The sequence below is a fragment of the Xiphophorus maculatus genome, chromosome 12 (genome assembly GCF_002775205.1).
Source record: "Xiphophorus maculatus strain JP 163 A chromosome 12, X_maculatus-5.0-male, whole genome shotgun sequence".
In the NCBI taxonomy this organism is placed as follows: Eukaryota; Metazoa; Chordata; class Actinopteri; order Cyprinodontiformes; family Poeciliidae; genus Xiphophorus; species Xiphophorus maculatus.
This window is the reverse complement of record NC_036454.1, coordinates 27,177,741-27,202,913: the sequence shown is the minus strand read 5'-3', so window position 1 is coordinate 27,202,913 and position 25,173 is coordinate 27,177,741. Positions and strand designations below refer to the sequence as shown.

Here is a 25,173-nt window from a genome sequence, read left to right as displayed (position 1 = left end):
CGGCTCGACAAAGAGTGGATGAATGGAAGGATGGAGGAGAGAAAGGGCCGATCACTGGGTAAGGTCCGACTGACAATCTGCAGAGGAAAGGGCAGGAACAAGGTCTTGGAAACTTCTGTTTGATAATCCAACGACTGCAAGGCCAGCCGATGAGAAAGTGAGAAAACACGCAGCTGCTGATCTAAAAAGGAAGGGCGCTGCCGCCGAGCGCCCGACCGGTGATTTTAAATCTGTGAGCGGAGAACAGCAGGAAGATGCATGTGTTAACACGAAAACGGCACCGGCGATACAAGCGCCTGGCCCAGTTTATGACGCTGTCGAGGAATGTGTGTGCACCTGTTAGAGCTGTTAGCTTTAGGTAAGAGTGCTGTCTTTTAATCTGAGCTTGTAACACAAACTGTCAACATCTGCTAAGATGTTTATACGCTTCCGTGAAGCAGCCAAAGCTACTTTAAATGAGCCATCAAGCGAGTTTCTCCAGATTATAGACTATTGGGCCCTCATATACTGCAAGCCTATTATTGGTAGTGAAAGGCCGTTTAGCCACATTGCTGTATTTGCAGTGAGCCACCACCCCATTCCCTCTTCCTCTAAATCTGGAAAATATGCTCAGTGCAGTAATCAATATCCACATTTTTAAGCAACCGCTCCCTCTAAAGCTAATCTCACGTCAACAAATGGACATTCTAGCTGCATGACGGGAGAGGTTACATTAAGACACTGAACTGCGTTATATAAGGAAAGAACAGCACAAGTGGCGAGTGCAGGCAAAGACTGAGGGTTGAGCAAAGTATCTAGGAAGAACAGAAGGCAAGAATGTAAGAACCTGACTGGGCTTAAGCTTTTTGTTTTTGGTGACCTGAACTACCGGATTAGCTTCAGGCTGAGATTTGTTCGTCATGTTTTTGCCAATAAAGCTGTTGTTTGAGATCAGATATTTGTCACTTGGAGGTTCTGAAGTCAGCAGCTGATTTTATTGATTATGTTAGGACAGAACAGGCGCAGGCAGAGCGCCCTGCGAGAAGGACTGGTAGCCCTTGAACTGCTTTTTTTTTTTCTTAAAATTTGTCACATTGCCAAACTTAATATTTTATTGGGACTTTACGTGGTAGACCTACAGGAGGTAGTGAATTATTGTGTAGTGATAGACAAAGAAATGGCCTTTAATTAATTTATTTTTTTACAATATATTACAAGTAAAGCATGCTCGCCTTGTCAGCTTAGATAGACAATCATATCTTTGCCGGTTTGCAGATTTACCAAACTCTTTCTGTTCTCAGATCATTTAACTGTGAGATACTTAAAGCACTAGGTTTTATTGATCAAAGTATCAAAGTAAAGGGATGATGTATATAAATGGAAGCCACACTTTTCAGATTATTTGGAATATTTGGAAAGCAAGGTTTTATTTTTCTTTCACTTCTCAATTATGTGCTACTTTAAGGTCAGTGAATTAATGTGACTAAATGTGAGCAAGTTCAAGAAATACAAATACAACTGCAAGACCGATGGTGAGATAGCTATGCTAACAGATGAGGTACCTAATAAACTTTAGTTTGTTGGCATGCACAAATTGCCTGACCTGCAGATACCAATTTTTTGGTCTTAAAAGTTGCTAAATAGTCACAAAGTTGGCAAAAGTGGAGTGACTGTTGAGGTCGATAATGTCAGTCGATTAGACTGGTTTCTCATTTCAATATTGACCGATTACCAAAATCCCAAAATTAAGGATACTGCGGCCAATGTATCTATGTGTCCTCACTAATTAGTATACAGTACATTACATCAGGGTTTCTGCAGATTTCACCAACTCAAATTTAAAACCTATAACGCCAAAGAAACGTACAAATGTCATCCAACCAACTGGAAATAAATTTGCACTTACCAATGACATAGAAAGACATAAAAAAGCCATTTCGCTAGCAAAGGTACGTTGGCATATGTTAAAGTTACAGAACACAATTAAGATGTCTGAGGGTGACTTAACCTTTAGCCTGATAGAAAAGCCCTGTGAGAAAAAACAACAGAGTATTTATATAGTCCTGCTGAGACAAAATTTAAGTCCTGTGATTAATATAGTTAAAACCAATTTACTTTAAAAAAGGAAATTGAGACATTTTAAGACCATAATTTTTTTTATACATGAATTTAAGACTTTTTAAGGATTGCGGATCAGGACTTTCTGGACTTTCAGACAATCCTGAAAGTCCTGATACTGCTCCAAAACTGAACAAGTGACATAGTCAGGATTAGCCTGAACAGTACATCATTCCCTTACATGCAGTCACAGCCTTTAAATCCAACTATAATTAGTTGTTGCAAATTTCCAGTTGCACTTTGAGGTTAAACACTGTTTGTACTCTTTACACCCAGCTACAGCTACATTTCCTCTGCTCCGTGACTTTAATTAGAGTTTTCCACCAGCTACCGCTTGTACAGACGTGCATCCTACAGCACAACATGCCAAGCTGGTTATCTCATGTCAAAGTGTTTGGCTGACATAAATACTTGATAATTTATAGTGTGATAACAAGACAGAAGTCACATCAATCATATATCAAAATCCTGGGGGTATGTTAGTGTAACTACAACAACCCAAAGGGCCTTTTTCTGAATTAATACCAAACAAAATGTCAGGATAAAACACTTCTCTGAAAATGGGACAAGAAAAAGACTTCAAAGTCTCACAATTGGATCCATTCCAAATAGTAAGCAATTATTTTTCTTTGTTTGAATCTCTGGCCCTGTCAAATTATCCACTTACTGATGGGGAGCTCTGTTTTGGCCAGAGATAACAATAACAGCTGTTCATGACTAAAACCAACTAAGCCACGGAAACACCATTTATCTTTAGGAACTGTGAGTCATACTGGGTTTGCGCACCAGTTGAATAAATAGGTGCCAGCTCATACAGAGCAGTAGTTTCACTTAAATATACCACCAAATAGACCTGTCAAAGGGAATAGTTGAAATGAAACCCAGGGAAGGAAAGCCCGAAATACAAAATTTTATATTTCTGGGAACTTTAAAAGCAAAACTGTCATTAGTAATTCTTTTTTTTCTATCAATAAGCAATTTCTAATAATAAAATGACCTGGAGGGCCGGTAGATGCACCTAGAAATGATCTGGTGAACGAAATTGGATGATATTTTAGCTTGACCAGCTCTAACAGGTGACCATTTGGTTATAAACTAAAAAAAAAAAATCAATCAATAAACATCCCATATATAAACACTACCACTGTTCTGTGAAGAAACTGTTACTAAAGAAGGAGGACTCAATGTAATGTATCAGCAAAGTACTTAAAAATGAAGTCTAAAGACACACAGAAGCTGTGAAAGACTTTTTAAAACAAGAGAGCTAGACTTCATGTTCATTCCTTGTTATGGAACCAGCTTGTTTGTTATAAAAAGCGGTTTTCTGCCAAAGGAGACATCAATTTGTGGCTGCCATTGGGATGTTTCAGTGGCGAAGGAGCAAATTAACTCTACGCTTCTGCAAATAACAGGAAGGTGTAAACATCATCAAAATTGCTTTCAACCTGGCCAAAGCAGTCTTTTAGAAAACTCAGTGGTAGCTTAATTATGCTAAATGCTTACATAAGATGCTAAAGATGGCGTTAAAACCTTTAACTCCTACGGGCAGAATGACTATAATTCTAATTTTAAACAAAAATCACCACTGACTACATTTGGTATCGGCAGTTCAGACCTTTACAAAAATCAGAGATCTGAAATCGGCCACAAAGCTCTGATCGATGCATTTGTATGTAGAGGTGCACCAATAAATAAGCCAGCAGATAAATCAGCCCTGATTTCCTTAATTTTGACAGATCGGTGATCGGCTGAGAGGTTTGATTGATAGACCGGCCCACCGGGTCATGTCTGCACATTCGCAGTTAACAACAGTCACACCACTGCTGCCAACTCAGTGACTTTCTTGCTACATTTAGCAACATTTAGGACAAAAACATTGGGATTGGCCAAAATCGCAATCGGCAGGTTGGTTTTTTAAAAAAATCAATGATCGGCAAATGACAGGAAACCTGCAATCGGTGCATTCCTACCTGCAAGTATGACAACAATCCAAGTAGTAAGAAAGAGATGAAGTTTCGTTAGAGCCAGAGGCAGTGAAAGCAGCAGATGCAAAGGAAATATGTGATGACAAGCAGAAGGGTGGAGCAGATGACAGCAGATGTAAAAGTTCTTGGCATGCTCAGTGAAAGATCAAAAAGCTTGTGACGGTGCAACTGCTGTCACATAGACAAAATGTCGTTAATTTAAATAGCTCTAAGTCATATTGACGTCCTACATGGCATTTACTGTAACCAGGAACCAAAAGTTAACTTCTCTGTGTTATAACTGAGTGTGTGTGTGAGATTGGGGGTCTTACGGCGATTGGGGTGTTGGGCGCTGTGCGTCTGCGCAGGGACAGACGCTGTTGGCTGCGCAGCGAGAACCTGCGGATGGACTCTCTGCTACGCGAGGCCAGGGAGCGCAGGGAGTTGGTCCTCTTGAACCCCCCGGCTAAGTCCTCACCTCCGCCTCCCCTCTCCGCCGAGCCGGAGAGGAAGCTGAGCGCTCCGTGAAAGGAGCGGCGCACGTTCCCCATCCATCCCGACACCTGAGAGTGAGCCACCGACAGCTTGTCCCCGAGATACTCCATCACGGCCCGCGGCGTCCGAGCCGAACCCGTGAGCTGAACCGTGCCTCTTGCCGCCGCAGCAGCTGTGAGTCATCAGAGTCCGAGACGCGCTGAGGAGACGGCAGTCCAACGGACGGTGTCCTCGACACTCACTGACGCATGTTGCAGGGTTGACACTGCAGCAGCGAGGAAGGTGACGGAACGACAAGAGGGCTCGTCTGGCGAGTGGGGATGCAGCAGAGATAGAGCGAGTCGGTCCGTGACTGTTGCAGGGTTAAGACACTCCCCTGTTTGACTTCTATGAGGCCTCTTCACAGTCTAGTCCCACCAGAGCAATCAGGACTCCAGTTTCAACTCATCGCTGTCCAGGCTCCACGCCGTCTGCCCCGAGTGAATTTGCAGAGTTCTCTAACCTCTATTTCGATGCTCGGTATGATGTGCTTGGCACAGCACCCAGATGAGCATGTAGAGGTTAGACAGGGCCAGAACTTTGAAGTGGTTATGAAGGGCACCGCACTGTGGGATCGCCCTGGAACAACTGCTTCAATGTCCCCCAACAGGTTTCTAAGACACGGTTTCAATACGCAAAGTAAACTACCAAGGCATTGTCAGATAGATTCTTTTTTTTGACTGAACTCCCTGTAACAACCGTAATGATCCTGCCGCTGCGACTGCTCTTAATTTCGACTGATCGAATGATTGCCCAGAGGTTATATTGATCTATTTATCCCCCCCAAAAAGTCACAGTTGAAAAATCTGTCCAATTGGCAAGGCTACATCCTCAAAGTGCTAATGTAAGCTGCGTAGAAAACTGAGCAAGACAGCTGGTGGCGAAAGGAAAAGCTGCTGTAGTCATTCGTATTCCACAGGGAGAAAACCAGAGGGCATCCACTGCGGGTAAAGCAGGAAAGAGTGCAAACGGAGTTGAAGTCCGATCGAAAAAAAAAGAAAGGCCTTTTCTTTTAGCTCCCCTCTTGACTTACTCTGCAGGCAGGTACAGGCAGGTAAGACGAAAAACACATCAATGTTTCCTGCTCACTGTGCCGATTGTTGCAGGACTCACTGTCAAGGAGAAACTGGGTGGAGAGAGGGAGTGTGGATCGGATTCAGAGAGAGCGAGAGAGGGAGAGAATGGGAGGTCCTTGATTCAGAGCAGGAGGGGGAGGAGGAGGTGATATATGTTCTGCGGTGCTCAGCCACTCCACTTGGGTTCAGCAGAAGTCAAATGAAGGGAAACAGCCAGACATAGGACGAAACAGATAATGATCTACATGTGACTTCATTATAGCAACATTAGAAAGCAGAGGAAAAAATACATTAAAGAAAAGGAATGGCGGTAAAACCTGATCACTAAAAGAAAATATGAAGAGTGAAGTCAAGAGATTGAAAAGTGAAGAATGAAAAGGAGATTTGATTTTTTTTTCTTTGTCGTTTTGCTCAACCAGTTTGACAGCACAACACAGACAAAAGGCAAGATCGCCAAGGGCAAGTAATGTTTGTTTAACTCGCGAGTCGGAGTCAAAACTCATGCAAACAACCGACAAGGAGCATCTGCCAATGAGCAGCTGGCTGCTGCGGTGCATAAAACCAGAGAGGGCGAGTCCACCTAACAGAGTTAACCTCTGAACAAACGGGAGCAGCAGGGCTTCTAAAAGCTCGACATATGCCCTCTACAGGAAATCAGATTTCTCTGAAGTGCTTTGCTTCAAGAAAGAGACCTGCGATGGTTCTCAGTTTACAAAAACATAAACTAACAGCTCCAATAGCTGCATAGCTGCTTTGATAATCAGATTTTTCGCTGGCTTTTTTTATTGTCACAACTGTGAAGCAAAACACTACCAATAAATATAAAGTCAAAATAATACAAATATTTCCTATTTTGTGTTTCACTTGTTCTTTTTTAATATTTAAAAAAAAAGTTGAATGGTTTAATCGTTAACCCGTGAACTTCGCTTATAAAGAACGAACAGGGGTTGCTTGAAAATTTTAAATTTAAACAAAATTTTTAGAAACACCTAAAAATACATGACAAGGAGATTTTTTCTGTCACTTCATCTCATATTAAAGAGGCGCTAACAAATTAACTGGTGACCAGAACTAGTTGATTTCCAACTGGATCAGTCATATCAGGGGATCGGCGAGCAAGAAACTAAAAAATCGAACTAAAACGTTTTTTCCCTTATCAGTGAACACACCATATGTAAGAGATCATCATGTCCTGCAAACAACAACACTCTTCAGTGTGGATGCTGTTGACCAAGTGAAGAAGAGACCAAGTGACCAAGCTGTTGACCAAGTGAAGAAGACAAAATAGCTACAGCTAAAAGTTAGCTTTAAAAAAAGGGAAAAGGTCCAAACGGAAAAAGGAAATGAAAATGGAAAAAAGGAAAAGAAAATACTATCTTATAACATGTTCATGGTTTCTTCAGGGTGAGAGAAATCAAGACAAATCAGGTAACAGGAAGGCTGAATGCATCGCAGCAAAATTCTTCTGCTACGTCCTTTTGAACTTGGAAATCAGAGATATTCTCTAGGATATACACACAAAGACGGCCTCCTCTAATTAGCAGTGCTATGTGTGCGGTGGCGGTTGTTAACATGTTAACCATCGTTTAAATTGTCTTTGACGTGTTAAAAGACGATTTAAAATGTCAACTCTAACTATTTTTGCTAAGCCCAGAAAAACAGTAAAATAACATTCATTGCTAAATGAGTGTGCATTCATTTCTGGTTAACATGTCGGACAAAGAAATTAAGTTTCAATATATAAATGTAATTTCTTTTTTTTTGAGGCCATACTTCTGGTATGTTTCTATGAGACAAAAGAATAAGAAAAAAGTCTGGAAAATCTAATATTTTCAATTTAGATTTTCTTTTTCTTTTTCCACACATATCCAAAGTAGGAAAAACAACAACAACAAAAATACCTCTATAGCTTTCAAGACTGCACGGGAATCCAGCAGTTATCATAAGCAACATAAAGCTTAACAGAAAAAAAAAGAAAGAAAAAAAAGTCAGCCACAACATTGTGATCAGAGCATCTCCGATCCATGTGTTACAATTAAATGAGATGAGCAAAGATTTCTAGTTTAAATATGAAACTTCTTCGGGTGTAACATCCAACCACAGCCAACTTTCAGTTTCAGTGTTTCTCGTTCTCCTGATGACATCATCCACTTGGCGCTGACTCACAGCTGCTCTCGCTGCTTTCAGTCTTCTGACCTCAACACTCAGCACAATCTCAGCCACAAACTCAAGCCAACAACGGCACCAGCAATATGATGCGGCCATCACATATTTAGGGTAGTTTCCAGTGTGTAAATGTGTTCAGTGAAGCCCCTTTGAGAAGAGAAGTGATCAGCGACTTACCCAGAGGGACCACGGAGTCTGACAGCATGACCACACGTACAGGAGGGCTCTCAGCACGGAGTCCATCTCTGCTCTGCCGCACCCCCAGCTTCAGGCACCCACACTTAAAGAGCTGATGTCACCATGCAACCCATCTGACTACATTTTTATTTTTTTAAATCATCTGACCTGATGGGTGATAATATTACTAGTAATGCTAGTAAAAATAAGATTAATAATATATAACAGGAGCTAATAAATATGCTAAATGTGGGGTTTGGAAAAAGTCAATAAGAGCTTGTCTTAAAAAAAAGAAGAGCCACTGATCAGTCTTTCCTGGCTGATATTTACGATGGAGGGTTAGGGACAGATTTAGTCTTTGTTCGTTTTGTTGAAACTACGAGAATAAAGTCATAATATGACAATCAAGGTGTAATATTTTTGGAATAAAGACAGAAAAAACTTGTTAAAATGACTAGAAAAAAGTTGTGTTTTAGTAAGAGCAAAGCTTGGATATAGTTATCAAGTTCTGATGTAACTAGCTTGTTTAGTTTTCTTCAAAATAAACTCAGTAGTTTGCACAATCATTTCAAAGTCCTGATAATAATTTGATGCTGAAGTGTTAACAGATTGAATATGTCCCATCTGTAAAACCAACACTTAAGTATAACTTCACAAGACAATCAACATCGATTCATTTATCGTTTTTTGTGAAGGTGTTTTTTAAAAAATACTTCATTCAATATATTAGTAGAACTTCATTCTACTAAAATATTTTACGACTTACTTGAATAATATTATGAGTTTATTCTTGTATCATTACTGCTTATAGTATAATGACTTTTTGTTGTATTATTACAACTTTTACTCGTATTATGACATTTTTTTTGTATTGTAAAGACTTTTTTCTCAATATTATGACTCTGTTGTAGTTCTGTAGTCTTGTATTATTATGACTTTATTCTGGTAATACCATAATTTTATTCTTGTATTGCAATAAGCTTTTTTCTCATATTACTTAATACGAGTTTATTCTCATGTTATTTAAATTTCCTGTCGTACAACTTTATTCTCGTAGTATTAAGACTTTATTCTTGTAATTAAAATTTTTTTTTGTAGTACTCTGTGATAAATACCGACGTCACGTATTGATTTGAAAACAAAAACAGAAAGAAAACAAAAGAGTAAAATTGCAGGTTCTTCAGCAGAGACGGTAGTGTTAAAACCAGCAAAACACAAAGGAAATAAAGTTATTAGACGGATCAAAGCATTTGTCCTTTGCCTTTATCTGCACTTTAATCTGATCTCATTCTTTGGTTTTTAGAAATCATATCTGATCATATCTATTTTCAAAACTTAATCTGCCAATCTGCCAGCAGCTCAAGAGAAAATTCAGATTTTGGTCTGACTGACAGGGGCATCTCCAGAAATCCCTTTAATGCAGATAAAAAACAAATATATTTATTTGTTTAACAATTTATTTGTTTAACAATTAGTAATATTCAAGCAACACACTCTGTTTAACTAAATTCCTGTAACTCTACTACAATAAACGCGTTTTCCCACCCACAACCACTAGGTGGTGCTGTTGACTTGATCAGAGGTCTGGGTCGCAGCTCTGTGTCATTGTGCCACTCAGTACATTAGAGGCCTTCACTCTGAGAATACAATTACAGTGTCGATAACAAAGAGCAAAACTAAACCCACCCATCTACGGGCGGTTACCACTCTGCAGGCTTCAATCAACTGATACGTGTGTGGAGGTAATGAGAACAGCTCCAACTGAGCAGCTATTGTTTACTCATCCGAGACCTAAATGAGGAAAGAAAAAAAGCAGCAGCTACAGGGTTTGATGTCAAACAGGTGGAACCAGAAGAGGAACACAATCGCACCAAAGTGTTTAGGACACATGATCGTGACTGGCCGTTTCTCTTCAAAGGTTTGCAGACAGCTTCCTGATAAATTAGAGCTGATAACATACGGCTAATAATCATATGTCTGTTTCAGTCTGGAGGAACAGGCTGCTACGTGCGCCTGACCCACTTTTGCAAAGACCATAATGTCTCACAGGCGCGGGCGATGCCTGCGACGTTAGTCATTGATTCGGCAAATTTCAGCTGCAATTAACCTCCGTTGACTATTGTCTTTAGTGTTCAGACAACACAAAGGTACACGGTACTAAACAAACACAAAAGCATTGCTCACATCTGGTGAGCTAAAAATAGTGATCTTTGAGACGGTGCTCACATCCAAATACGTTCGTCTTTAAATTCAGGCGTACTCACCGAACTGTGATGGTCCAGCTCTCGGTGGGCGCTGCGACTCCTCATCCTGAGGAGACTTCCCTCCACGGCGCTGCTGGAAGGAGCCGATCTCCTCGACATGCTCCGGGAGCGCATCCGATTCAGCTCCTGGCAGCCAAACAAGGACTACAGTAAAGGCCTGAAATCATCTTTGATGCTCCAAAGTATGAAGCTATAAAGACAAACCAGCAGCTGGTGGAAGAACCCTTCTCAATTAAACCCAGAAGTTAAAATAACTTATATTTTACTGTCATTCCTGCACTTTATATTTTATATTTAGATTTATATTCCAGAGTAACCTCATATCATTGTAACCTCAAAACATTGTTCTGAGCCGTATGCAACAAAATTTCGTTCTGTATAAACCCTGTGCATGCAAAATGATAATAAAGTCAGTCTAAGTCTAAGTCTAAAATGAACATGTGGTCATATTTTCTATATCAAATGATAGAGTTTTATTAAAAAGCTGGTTTATTGCAGTAATTCAAAAATGTTTTAATTTAATAAATCTGAATGACTACACACACAAAGTGATATACTTCAAGGACTTATTCCTGTTAATATTGAAGGTCATAGCTAATAAAAACCCAAATTTAAGAGTCTTGGGAAATAACATAAGAACAGGGATGTTACGTTATGATCTATTGCAGGGGTGTCAAACTCCAGTCCTCGAGGGCCGCAGTCCTACAGTTTTTAGATGTGCCACAGGTACAAAACACTGGAATGAAATGGCTTAATTACCTCCTCCTTGTGTAGATCAGTTCTCCAGAGCCTTAATGACCTAATTATTCTATTCAGGTGGTGCAGCAGAGGCACATCTAAAAGTTGCAGGACTGCGGCCCTTGAGGACTGGAGTTTGACACCCCTGATCTATTGGGTTGCAGCCAACGATTATTTTAGCAATTGTTTATCAGTTATTCTGACGATTAATTGAAGAAAAAAAAAATTGGCACATATTTCAGATTTTTCACTTAAGCACTTAAATGACACTATACTATTAGAAATGCACTCAAATGTGGAAATAAATAATTTAATTCCTTTAAGAAAACAAACATTTTATTGCCTAAAATGCAATAACAAAGCATTCCTTTAGTGAGCACTTGATGATTTGTAGCAAAGGTCGCATCTGCATTTGCAAAGCTCGTCCCTTTCTGCTTGATTTAACATCAATTTAGCAGTAGGGGCTAATCTGGTGATTATTGATTTTTTTATATCTTCAATAAAAAATATACATTGTTTTGTAGAGTTTTGGCTTCATTACTGCTGAAAATATGTCGTTCTTTCAGCAAATGGCCTTTTTTCAGGGTCTGTAAACGGCAGTTAATTATTTGATTACTAAATTAGTTGCCCACTATTTCATTAATTGATTCATCATAATTAATCATTTCAGCTCTAATGGCCTGCAGGACTGCTGACATAACAGTTGTCAAGCCAACGGTAACTAGCCCTCTCCACCAGGAGATTCAGCTACACGGGGGCATTGCCAAAGAAGCTGACCAGAGTATAGAAGCACATTAATGGAAAGTTGAGTGGAAGGAAAAAGTGCTAGAGAAAGGTCCAGTAGCAAAAGAGTTAAACATTTTCAAATCAAAACCCTCTTTTGTTGCTGCTAAATTATTGAATAAATAGACATACGAGCTCAACAACAAATATCTTTATTGTTTTTAATATTTTATTCAACCATCAGATTGGTGCAAAGTCCTATTATACTGTACCTATTCAGCTTTCAAGTGCTTTAGGAACCCTTAGTCATTCGCGTAACTTCTTTAGAAATGTGGACTATCGACGCTGATTTTAGCATTGAGGACGTCTGTGCTGCTGCAGACCGTTTTGCATTGAGAAGCTACAGTATTTTAGGCTTGAATAGTTTCAGTGATAGGCTAACTCCTTTTAGCACAACTTGAACACAACAATAATCTTTTCCAGAATCGCATCAGATAGTTTTTTTCCAAGCGAAAATGAACCCAAATGGGACAAGAGAGGCAGCGTCATGATCGCTTGTGCGTCAGATTTACGGGTTTACTGGAAATGCACAAATACAAAGGATCCTTTGTATGTAAAATTTTACCGTGTACATAACTTTGTATGTAAAAAAAAAAAAAAAGTGATTAATTGCGTTTAAATGTTTGACACATTAAAATGTAAGTAATTAATTAATCAAAATTAATGTGATAAAGTCCCAACCCTATTTTTTTTACCTGTTCAACAGCAAACCAAATATGCAATACTTCAAGGAAATGAATAAAGTTTTCTGCTTTTTGTAGATAAGGAATTCATAAAGCCGTGAAGATCCAAAAGATAAAACGCTTCAAGTACCTGTCTTACCTTGTTGAAAGAAAGGGATACACCGTCCTAAATCTTTTGTTTTAGTAGATTGTTATGGTTAGTTTTATTTTTTTTGTAAGTTTACGCTCAGCAACAAGATGGATCACTCTTTACTCTTCCCGTTTAATCAAGTTTAACAAACAGGTGCACCTAAATCTGCTTTTAAAGAAAATTTGCAGGATGTTTGTTGTCCAATTTCTACACAATTAAGAGGAAAGCAAAAAAAAGAGGAAGATGATGATGAATAAGATGTGTTCTAGATAATCTTCTTTTAAAGAAGTTTCCAAATTGCCAGTAAATGACGATGGCATTTGACAAAATATTGCCTCTTTCACATTTGGTTACTGTACTATGTCTTTAGAGCGTAAAACATTTTGAACTACCTTGGTGATCAAATGTACGATACAGATCAACTTGACATCGACTTAAATTTGAGTGAGTTTCACCCCAAAAATGACTCACAAAGTGTCCATCTCAGTGTATTATAAGCCTGGCGGGCCACCAGGCTTTACTTGTGCCCCACCAGGCTAAGCATTGCTTATTTATTTAAATCTTTTTAAAATGTGTGCATTTTTTAAGACTTTATAGTCGGTGTTCGGGTGTGAATCTTCCAATCTTTCAATAACACATGATTATCAAGTGATATTTTCAAATTTCCTGTCAACTTTAAACATTTTGTTAGCTCAAAAATACAACGTGCTGCTGGATGAATGACTGTCCTAGCGCCCAACCACCGGGCTTAGTGAGTTTTCTGGGAGAAACCTTGCATCTGCAGCCACTGCCTGATCAGATTAGTCTCTCTCACCTGGGATCCGTGGGATCTCCTGTGGCCGTGGGCGTCTCTCCTTTCTTTTGGAGGCTGGGGCTCTCTTGGGATCCAGATCTGCTCTCCGAGGCTACTGTGGGAAAGTTCATAAAGAGAGTTCCTCGATTGTTGCTCTTTCCCTGAAAGAGGAGACAAGAAGGGAGGCTCATCCAGGGAAGCGGGCCTGTGCTGTTGTGGGCTGGGATGCCTCTCCTCAGGTTTGAGGAGAAGTTGTTCTGGGTTGAGCTTGCTGGACGCTCTCTTGGGTTCCATCACTGGTTTGTCCACCGACATCTCAACGGGCCGCAGCTCCCACGGATCCTGAGGGGACATTGTCCACACCGGACTCGAGAAACCTGCTGAAGTCTGCGCCGGAACTTTCCAGCTGACGTCTCTTTCGGGCGTGGGTTGCAACCAAACCCCAAACTCAGCATCTAGTCCCGTAATACCAGAAGCAGGAAGCGAGTCTTTGCTCGGTGAGCCTTGAGCGTGAGACGTGAAGGAGTCGATGTCAAGAATCACAGGTTTATATGGCTCCCTCCATCGTGGTGAGGCGTCACCGTGCTGGGGAGACGCCGGAGACAGCAGGTCACTTCTGAGGACAGAGTCCAGGTCCAGAACTTTGGGTCTCAGAGAGGACGACTCCAACCACAGCCTCTCCTGCTCCTCCTTCTTCTGCTTCTCCTTCAGTCGCTGCCTCTCCAATTCTTGTTGCTTGGCTATGTGCCTAATTTTCTCTGCCTCTGCCTTTTCCAGCTTTTCCTTTGCTTTATGTTTCTCTATCTCCAGCTCCTTCCTCTGCCGGTCCTTCTCCTGTTCTCGTCTCAGCCGCTCCTGCTCGAACTGCTGCCTCTCGAGGTCCAGCTGCCTCTGCTTCTCCTTTTCCACCTCCCTCTGCCTCCGTTTCTCCCTCTCTCTCGTCTCAATCTCCATCTGACGCTCGATCTCCAACTCCCTCAGTTTCGCTCGCTCCTTCTCAAGCTCTTTTATCTTCAACACTTCCTGCTCCAAAGCCATCTGTCTTAATTTTTCGGCCTCTTTCTCTTCCTTTTCTCTCAGTCTCTGCTTTTCCAGCTCAACTAGCTGCTGCTTCTGCATCTCTTTGAGCCTTTCGTACTCCTCCCTCCTCTTCCTTTCCTGCTCCTGTTCTCGTTTCAGCCTCTCATTCTCCAACCTCTCTCTCTCCATGTCCAGCTGTTTCTGCCTCTGTTTCTCCAACTCCCTCTCCTTTTCCATCTGAATCTCCAACTCACGCTGTCTTTCTTTCTCTTTTTCAAGCTCCCTTATTCTCAGACTTTCCTGCTCCAGAGCCATCTGTCTTAATCTCTCTGCCTCTTTTTCTGCCCTCTCTCTTGATCTCTGCTTCTCTAGCTCAACTAGCTGCTGTCTCTCCATCTCTTTGAGTTTTTCTAACTCCTCTTTCCTCTTCCTTTCGTTCTCCTGTTCTTTTCTCAGTCTCTCTTTCTCCAACTGCTGTCTCTCCAAGTCTTGCTGTCTCTTCTCCTTTTCCATCTCCCTTTGTCTCTGTTTTTCCAGCTCTCTCTTCCTTTCCATCTCCATCTCCCTCTCCTTTTGTTTAGCTCTTTTCTCAAGCTCTATCATCTTCAGCATTTCCTGCTCTAACGCCATCTGTCTCGATTTTTCGGCCTCCTTCTCAGCCTTTTCTCTAAGACTCTGCATCTCCATTTCTTTCTGCTTCTCCTTTTCACGCTCCCTCTCCATCTCTTTTTGCCTCTCTTGTTCTTTTTGGAGTTGACGCTGTCGCTCCCTCTCCAGTTCTTGCCGTTTCTGTTTCTCCATCTCGAGTTTTTGTCTATGCCGCTCCTCCTCAAGTTCTCTCTTCTCCCTTTCAAACACTTTTTGCCTTTGTCGTTCGAACTCTCGCTGTCTCTCCAACTCCTTCATTCTTTCAAAGTCTACTTGTGTTTGCTCCTCGTGCTCATTCATTTTAGCCAGGTGTCTTTCTCTCTCCTGTTGCTCTTTTGTCTTTTTTAATTCCATTACATCTGCTTTGGTTTGTTCCTCCATCTGGGAGCTGATCTCCATGGACGGGATGGTGTTCCTCTGCATTAATTCGTCAAACTTCTCTTGAGTGGGGGAGATTTGCCCAAACGCTTCTTCTAGAGAAGGGTTCCTCCTGGCTGAATAGATTTGTCCCTGTGAGCCCCCCATAGCTGACCTCACAGGTAGATCATTGAAGTGCAGATTGGCACCAGCGAGGCTTGATCCCACCTCTCCGGGAGATGCTGTATCTTGCATCTGTCCAGTCAAAGCGAAGTAGGTGGCCTTGGGTTTCTGCGGCTCTTCTCCCTGCAGTATTTTTAAACGTTTAGGGGCGGCTACATCCTGGTCTTTCTCCAAACCTGCTCGCCCCTCGCTTTCCAATTCCTGCGGGATCCCTTTATGCGAACCTTCCCCCTGATCGAAACTGGTAGTGGTCCACTTGTGCAAAGCCCCCACTCTGAGGTACCGGGGCGACGTGTCGGCCATCTGTACGGCCGGCCTGGCTCGTTCTGAGCGCCTGGTGCGGAGCGTCATGGCCTTGTCTTCCCACTGGGCCGCCGGGACGCTCTCACTCACTGCTCGGTTCTCTTCAGCCGCCTGGATCGTGTCGAAGGCGTGTGAGACCCGGAACGAATCCGAGGGGGACACGAGTTCCCTGTAGGTGGCCGTAACGAGGGATCCATCATCCTCCTCCTCTTCATTTCCTCTCGCGAAGAACACACCACCATCCTTGGGTGATTCATCCTGGTCCATCAGGAACACACTCTGCCTCTCCACAATGTTCTCAAACAAGGAAGCTCGCACTGTGTGCAACTCGGCACCAGAACTGCTTTCCTTAGGATGAGCCCACGGCAGTCCTGCTTCCGACCCTTCAGGTGCGAGACCCTTTCTGGACTCTAAAGGGGAATCCTTGAAATCCAGGAACGTCTTGTGGTCGTTGGGAGTGGTTGTTGATTCCTCGGCCTGGGAAGACGAGAGAAGATAAACACAAGTTAGATTAACCGTATTGCAAAAGTCTTTAGAAAAGAAGAGGAGACGGTTTAAACACAACTCTGCAATGGAGCTATAACAAGAGTTAAACCAGGAAATGAACACGACAAACAGAACAAGATGCAACATAGGAGGTCAAGTGTTTAACTTGACCTCCTATGTATGTACGTATGTAAACTTAACAGTGGATGAGTTGCTGAAACTGCAACCAAGCCTTATTAAAATGGCCTTCCACCACTAACTTTTAAAGGGAAGAATTAAATTTAGATGTCTTAGGTTTAACCTTTTTTTTCCATTGATTTATGACCTACATTTTCTGTTGCAATACCTATTATCAGATATGAACATTGTTACTAGTATAAAAGTAAAGTTATGGGGAATCTATTGAACACATGAAGGAAAGAATGCACATAGAAAGACAAGGAAACAGTTGAAATCTGTCAGTTCTTATTAATCATTCCTGATCCTATGTGCAAATCAATATCAGCTGTGGGGTTTATTCAGGTCTCAAAGGAGTTCCTTGGACTTTCCAAATGTTCTGAATATGGGCTAATGCAATGGGCGTGGTCATGAACACCTACAATAAATTCTAACTTGTGCACCACATATTGTATGATCATTTACCCTGGGGCAAAGAGCAATCAAAATATTATGTAATTTGTATCATTGCGAGTGTATAAAAGCTCCTGACCTCAACTGTATGTCCAGATTTCAAATGGTAAACCCTTTATCCTGCCATTTCTCCATTCCTTTACATTCTTCACACAATAGGCTCTAAAAGCGTTTCCTAAAACTGAGCTGTAAAAACACCTCTCACTGGTCTGCTAAAAATAAATCGGACAAAACGAGAACCCCGATGCGGCAAAGCTCGGCCCCTCTCTTACCCCTCTCTGAGACTCTTTGCTGATGTCATGTCGATCTGTTCCCTCAGGGTCTGGTGAGCGCTCGGATGAAAACCTGATGAACATACATCATACGAGACAAAAGCATGCATGACAATGGAACTCATGCACCCACACACAAAAAAAAGAACAAAAAAAAAAAAACACTGAACAGAAACAAGCAGATGAAAGAGAATAGGCAGAGCTCTTACTTTTTGGTGCGATCCAGAGGCAACGGGCGGGGCTTCAACACCGGCTTCACAGCGGGGATCGGACTCGGCGTGGTATCCACGGTCAGTTGCTTGATGAGCTGCTTCACGCCCACGGACGATTCCGCCTCCGGAACCGGCTGCACCGGATCGGCCGCCGCGCCTGGAGAGGACGATGCATCGAGGAGGAGACTTATCCGAGACTTGATGCTCGCCACCGGCTTAACGTCCTCACCGTCCTTCGCAGCAGTTTCTTCCGCTTTTTGCTTGGAGTGAGTTTGATCAGCAACGCCGTCAGCACTGTCTGATGTTGCGCTGGGAGGAGTTTTCTCTTGTTCTTGGTCCTGATCCGGTGGAGTGTTCGCTTTGGGGCTTTTCTGGTGCAGAGACAGACCGATAGACTCAAACTTAGACGTGAGATCGGCTGAGAGGGGTCGCCTCGCTACCCAGCGAGGAGCAGGGACGGGTGTCTCAGTTTTAGCCGGTGCAGCAGGAAAAATAGCCGAAAAGGGTCTGGGTTTCCTGGGCTGCGTTCTCAGTTGCACGGCTGCTTCAGGAGGAGATTTGGTTTTTGCTTCTTCGTCTTGCCCTCTTGCAGCAAGGAACTCCATCGATTTAGCTCTGGTCATAGATCCTTCCTTGCTCTCACCGCTCTCATTTTTGACTGAAGTGGTTCCAGACCACTCAGCTGCCGAATATGTTTTAAGACTCTTGGAATAGGCCAAGTTCGACGCAGCAGGTTTTTGCCTCCCGGTCGGGATGGGGCGGCTTGATTTATTGGGCTCCACGGGATCAAGAGGAGGGACCGGTTTAAAAGGTTGGATCACAGGCTTGGTTGTCTGGCCAGTTTTCAATGAATTCGGTGTTCTGAAGGAAGTAGCAGCAGGACGGTTGGGGTTGGTGGACACTAGCCTCGCTGTTGGTTTCGGTGTGTTTGGCAGATCCGGTTTGGACCCAGAAATGCGAGTGGGCTCCGGGCGGGGTTTGGGGGCGAGTATGGGCTTAATGGTGGGGTTTTTCTCCACAACGAATGGCTTGGGCGTCAGCCGAGGCTTAGGGTTTGGGGCAGGTTTGTTGGATTCCAACTCGATAGACGGCATTTCAATGACGTTCTTATTGCTGGGGTCAGTCAAGGGACTGAGGTGGAGTCGTCCTCCTGCCCCGGTCCCCCCGACCTCACCGGGCTGAACCTCCACCTGAGCAGCCATGCTTTACAACAAATACACAAAAAGAAAAGGACTTTTTTTAACTTCTTAATATCTCTAAATCGCACAATAATCAATTTTTAAATGCTATCAAATGCTATTATGTTTCCTCAGAGTTGCCAATAGTCTACTACCTACCAGTAAATGCTACTCTAGCTGCTAAATCATTTGGTGTGAATGTCGCAACTGACTGGAAAACAGCTATTTTTAGGGTCAGTAAAGAATGTAAAATTACTAAAAAGGAGTGCAATTGAAAGGTGCTCTGTTTATTCTTTGGAGAATTGTCTGTTCAGGAACACGCTTGATGAAGAAATATAGAAAGGTTTTTAAATAACGCAGAAGTTAGGAAAATTATTATTATATTTACAATTATATCTTATAGTTTTGAAGATCTTGATCTTGGCAGATGAAAAAAGGGAATATTATGAAAACTTATCCTAATTTCACTGATCAGTACTAAAGCAAACAGTGACATGCTAGTCGTCATGTTTTCATGACAAGTAGTAATTTTAAAAGTTTTGTTGTTGTTGTTTTACACATCTTCATCAGCAGTAAAGTGGAAGGTGTTTTATTTACTATTTTTATAGCCAGGAGAGCTAATTTATGAAGTGGGAAAACATTCAGCTTATATTTGATTAAGCAGTAGACTTTAGATTAAACAAAAAATATTAAATAAGTGAATTTATCAAACACTCATTTAAATAACTCCACATGTACGCAATGTCTTAGATAATGACACACTAAGAGACACTAAACCCTACAGCAACATTCAAACAATAGCTTTTTCTTTTCTTTTTCCAAAACAAAGTCAACAATTATTACATTCCATGAACTGGATTATTGACGTGGTTGGCTACTCTGGCGTCTCCTGCTTGTCTTGCCGACTGTAGTCAAATAAAACCCATTAGGTTAATGAAAGCAGAAGGACACTCCTTCTGGCTTTTAGACAACGACTTTTCTTGCAAGTGAAAGATGAATAGACGAGTGTCGCTAGTGTGGCAAAATTCTCTCAGGCATTTTATTAAAAAAAGGTTACAAATCTTACAAATGGTATGACAGAAAATGTTCCCACTTTTTTAAAAAACCAGAGACCAGAAAACAGTCAAAGGCTAATAACAATTACTTGTAACTTGTGCATTTTTAGTTATTTATTTTCTTGCCTGACTGCACACCCCAACATGGGATCTGCACTACTTTGGTACCGATACATGTACAGATACACCTCCAGAAAGTAAGTCCCTCTGTTTGCTTTTTCAAACATATTCTTATTGTTGTTTGACTAGAAAGGCAAAATTAAAAATAAAAAACCCGCAGCACAAAGCTGGAATTACTGGTGTAGCAACGATCACGAGTAACGACCGCACGTGTCCGAGGTGAATCCCGGGACAGGCGGGGGTTGGACAGCGGTACAATGTCACCGTTTACCTTCCTTGTAACTCAGGCGTGTCGAGCCGTCTACGTCGAATGAGGGACTCCGTGGAAAACTTTTAGCAAGCTGCTGGGAACAATCCTGCTCTGCCATTTATTAACGTCCACGGTCATTTTAGACCTTTGACCCTTATTTGAGGATAATGAAGCAATTAGACAACTGAAATTAATGATTAAATATAATTCATCTACCATCGCCAGAGTGACAACTTGAGCCAAAACTGAAATGAAGACTGTCGTTTCCCGGCCCTTTAAGAGGCTCTGACATCTGATAACGCGTTCCACATGTTCCTGCGCTCGTTGACTTTGTAGCACAGACTTGGTAGATTCTTTGAGTTGCAACAAATAATCCCACCACGGGCTCCTACCTTGGCAGATGTTAACCGTCTGCGGAAGAGCTTGGGTCTTTGTTGTAGCCAAGCCACGATGTCATAGCACACAAGGGGGACCGGGTTGAAGATGCTTAAGAGAAATACACAGGTTTTTCATTAGTTAAAGACAGCAAAGTAGGAACAAAAAACAAAATCACTGCAGAGCCACAGAAGGATTAGTCCAACTGTGGCGTCACTGTGGTGTTCTCACGCCTTCCTTACTGAAGCAAATAGATAATAAAATGCACACTCACAGAGACTTGAGTAAACACAGTCACGCCTCTGCATTTGAGTCGACTGTGGCAAACTGTGTTGGGATGTAAAAAAAAAAAAAGAGTGCTCCAGGAAATTCAGGAACTCCGCACGGCTCTCCGTTGACTCTCGGTAGTACGAATATTTGCATCGACGCCTGGATCGCTACTCCTAATACCCCACGCTTTTTTTTTTTAACCCCGTGTACGTCTATGCAAAATCAATCTGCGGGTATCAGAAGTGGAATTAACACTCCCTTTTTTCTGCTGAGTCAGTAATGACACGAGGAAGGAGGAAAAGAGAGCAATGCTGAGAAAGCACCGTGGAAAAAAGACGTTACACAGTTGTTGTTTATTTAGTTTTATTTTTTGTTTAAAAAGTGACCTTTTCATGTTGACAGGAAACGCCTCTGCCAGGATGGAATGCTAAACATTTACTCTGATGGTGGGGTCGGGCAGCCCAGCAGGGATTAGACCAGTCTCTGTCTTACATAGGCTGAGACAACTATTCTGCACACAAGCCATGACTGAAACATGCAGACGACAAAATGAAAGTAACAAACTTGGGTTTTTTTGTTTTTAAATAAAAGCTAGCTTCATCTAGACATTTGGCATTAAGTTTGAGGGAGATCACAAATGCATTTTGGTATTTAGCAGGCAGTTCCTGTGGGCCAGTGGGCCACAGGGTAAACCTGCAGGGAGTCTGTTTTGTTTTGACACCAAAGGATGTCAAGTCAGTAACGTGGCTCAGCCGGTTTATTCAAAGGTTACACAAAGGAATTTCCCTCAGACGTTTATGTTGAAAGAGTTTCAGAAGCTGACCAGGCATCAGGTTTAATAACGAAACATCCATAAGGACTAATAAAGATGGCGGCTGCCATTTGTCTGTACAGATTAGGGTACAGGCGATTAGATTAGACCTGCACAATATGAGGAAAACATGCACTTATGGTGGTGAGTATCATTAAGGCTGAAATTATTAATCCGTTCAATCGTGATTCATTGGGTTAATTGTGATTCATTGATTATTTAAATAGTTTTCAATTGACTGAGTAATCGATGAATTGCTACTAGGAGTTTGCAAACTCAATACGGGCCATTTGACGAAAAGAAAAACCTTTTCAGAGCAATAAACGAGCTAAAACTGTACAAAAAAAGCAATATGCCTTCTACACTGACGATTACAAAACCTTTCTCTGTAAATGTGTTTTAGCCAAAAACTACTTGATATTTAATCTAAACAATACAAAAGTCAAACACAGCTGTCTTTACGTTTGAACTAAACTAATAAGTTAAAGTCAAGTTGTTTCATCGCTCTCTGGTTTATGTGACTTGCGACGTTTGCTGACATAAGAATTTATCCCACAGATTTCTCAGTATTGCAGCTGCTAATCCCCGATCAAGACGGACTGAGAAAAAATTGGTAAATGACAGATTGAGCGGTGCAGCACGGTCGTAATTTCTCTGATGTAGGTGTGCAGTGTCATTGAAGAGTCATTGAAGATGCAACTTCACACAAATGATTGCAGCTAAATTTACCAAATTTCTCTCATTTGGGATCAGCAGCTCAAATGGGGAATTTTTTTATTTTCCATTTGTTGTTGAAATAAAAACTACTAACTCTACCAAAGAACTTGTACTGCATTGAGTAATCGGCATTGACAAGAAGTCTGACCAGTGCACAGCATATTTTTATAACTTTTATCTGGTTTTTGTTGTTTTTTTTAAAGTTGTCTGTAGAGCCAAAATGGCGGTTGTAGTTTATTCTGATGCATTTGGTGAACAAGAAAACATTAACAGCAAAGACTTTTTGGTATTTGTCCAACTGATTACCAATCCCAGGCCAATCAAGAAATAACCGGCCAATTTCAATCTCCAGATAATTATTGATTGGTGTACATTTGAACTTTAAACGTTTCCAAAATAAATTTTCACAAAATTTCCACAAATGAGTTAATATTTGGTATATTCTAAGTTAAAAAATAAATAAATAAATAAAATCAATTTATTTACATTTTTTGTAAATAAATGTAAATAATATGATTTTTACATTTTTGGTCTTGTTGATCAAAGAAAGAGTCAACTTAGGAAAAATTTGTCAAGTTTCAACATAAATAAATGTACCTGTAAACAAGTCATAGTCATAAATAGTCAGAGGCTAATTTTATGCGTTAAGATGCTTGTTCACATACAAATACAGGCGTACAACCTGTTCATAATGGTAACAGCAAGAGAAAGCAAGTTGCGGGTTGATTTAATTGCATTAATCAATCTGTCAGACATTTAAATAGACAATTCTTAAATTTCAGAGAGGTTTAAGAACATAAGTTTTGGACAATAAATCAAATTAATTCTAGTTAAATCAATCAAACAAACAAATCAATCAAGAGACGTGGATTTATTTGTATTTTTTTTTTCCAATTTAATGTGATTAATTCCAGAAATGGAGCACAAAAAAAATCTGCCCATGTCAAACTCAAAACACCGGGGAGGAGGAAATAGGAAGAGAAAGAAAAAGGAAATTGGTATCGGTCGGGAAAAGTCCGATTGGTGCAGCTCCAAGTAAAAAGCCAGTGAATGCAGATTTTATGAGACACGCGTTCAGAAACCTTTCCTACTAAGTCATATTTTGGTCAATACCGGCGCACAAGTCAGCCAAAGCTGTTTTAGTCCAAACATTTCAACAAGTGTTATCTCTTCCTTGTTTCCTCCCAGCTCATCCCAACCATCTGGATCAGCAGGGACCGTATCCGGTCGAATTGACCGAAACACACATTTTGGCCGTGCACCGAACAGGACAGAGTTTCACTGAAAAACAACAACAACTTGTTCACATGTAGTAAGAGCTCGGACTCATGAGCAACCATGGAGACTTAAAACAGGAGGACCTATAAACCGCATCAGCAGATCGCTCGCTAGCAGCCGAAAGGCTAACAACTCAAGAAGCTGAACTTTCAAAATGGAAACACTGACTGAACCTGTCTTTTTTTTCTCTGCCTGGTTTATCCATTCTGGAGACAACTTACCAAGCGGAGAAATTGGTTTTTCCCCCTCTGCCACCGTCGAATCAACTCCAAACTGGGTTATATTCAGCCAACTTTGCACGGTAGTCCCGGAGCTGCGGTGGTTAGTTAATACAGAGGCTAGCAGTGTGGCTAACTTAGCTGGTTTACTCAGCTAGCCAAATGACTGGCTATCCCGTCTCAGGTTGCAGTGTTGTTGACAGGACCGACCAGACAGCGCCGAGAAGCCAACAAGCAGTCTGACTGGTTAGCTACAAAGATCCATCAATTTGGTCAAACGGGCTACCGCCTTTCCGGTCAATACTTTCAAAATAAAGGACCATGAAAGTAGAGCATTTCTGCAAAAAAAAGAAAGGTTATTGTGATGTCAAAACCCGTCTTCATCAAATCCATATGATTTTTAAAATAACTTGACTGTAAATGAAGTCTGAACATTTCTGGTAGGGAAATCTATACATTCCTGTCTGTCCTGGGTGACGAGCAGTTTTCATGTCTGCTCTTTATTGCTTCATTTTCCTGAAAAGGTTTTGCTGCAGGAGTGCAGAATTCAAATAACCACATGTGAAGGTGGAAGTTGAGTAAAAATATGCAAAGCTATGGACAAACAAGAAATGTACAGAAGTACTGGAAAAAGTTCTGTTCACATAAGCCTTTTATGATGTCAGCATAGAACCAGGTGAGTGAAGAGGCTTATTTTGAGGGCTATAATTCATCTTAACTTGTAGCAAAATTAAAAACAAACCTAAAACACTATAATGTTCTACAGCTGACAAGCTATAGCTGTGAGTTGTGCTGTTTTTCCAGAAAGGTATGGTTAGCAAATGTAATGTTTTATTCAGTGCACCACTGACCTTAACTTTTGGAAACACAAAAATTATACTTGAAAGATTATATTTCAGAAAGATTACAATTTTAGTCATTAAATATCCAAGATAACACTACCCACCTAATGTACACATACTGGAATCGTACTTTATGTGAGCCTAAAGCTGAGAGCAGAGACTGTGATTAATTTCAGGGTTGTTGTGTTTTTGGTCGGTGTGTGTTAAAGGATTTTTATTTTTTTTTAAAAACAAACAAACAAAAAAAAACCTTCACATAAATTCAAATTGATACATTTACAGAACAGAGGAAAACATCTTGAACCAATTGGAAAACGATGAAACATTAATAGTATCATGAGGGAGCAGATTTAAAAAACAAATCATTTGTGATAACGTATTTCTAAAAGAAAATGTATTTTGAATAATAGGCTAATTAATGGCAAAAAAAAAAAAATCTTAAGTGACACAGATACCTCTCTCTTTCAAAGGCATACAAAAGACTGAAAATTTTAGAATTCCCCACAAAATGGCGAACTTCAACACATTACTGGAAGTGATGCA

The 25,173-nt window shown here is 41.1% G+C and overlaps 1 protein-coding gene across 2 annotated transcripts in view; it reads right to left on the bottom strand.

The window, feature by feature from the left end:
• The window catches only part of LOC102218735 (titin homolog), a 34,012-nt gene extending 9,993 nt beyond the window's left edge, over positions 1-24,019 (bottom strand). Inside the window, exons 1-6 of one of the 2 annotated variants that reach the window (XM_023343130.1) lie at positions 23,792-24,019; positions 20,512-20,605; positions 17,514-18,719; positions 17,305-17,377; positions 13,427-16,393; positions 10,279-10,404 (exon numbers count right to left, since the gene is read on the bottom strand). In XM_023343130.1, coding sequence (XP_023198898.1) covers positions 10,279-10,404; positions 13,427-16,393; positions 17,305-17,377; positions 17,514-18,718 — 4,371 coding nt within the window. In that variant the 5' untranslated portion in view covers position 18,719; positions 20,512-20,605; positions 23,792-24,019. Of the gene's footprint in view, positions 1-10,278; positions 10,405-13,426; positions 16,394-17,304; positions 17,378-17,513; positions 18,720-20,140; positions 20,216-20,511; positions 20,606-23,791 lie in introns of those variants that run through there. The other variant, XM_014473352.2, reaches the window with a different exon arrangement.
• Positions 24,020-25,173: the final 1,154 nt, after the last annotated feature.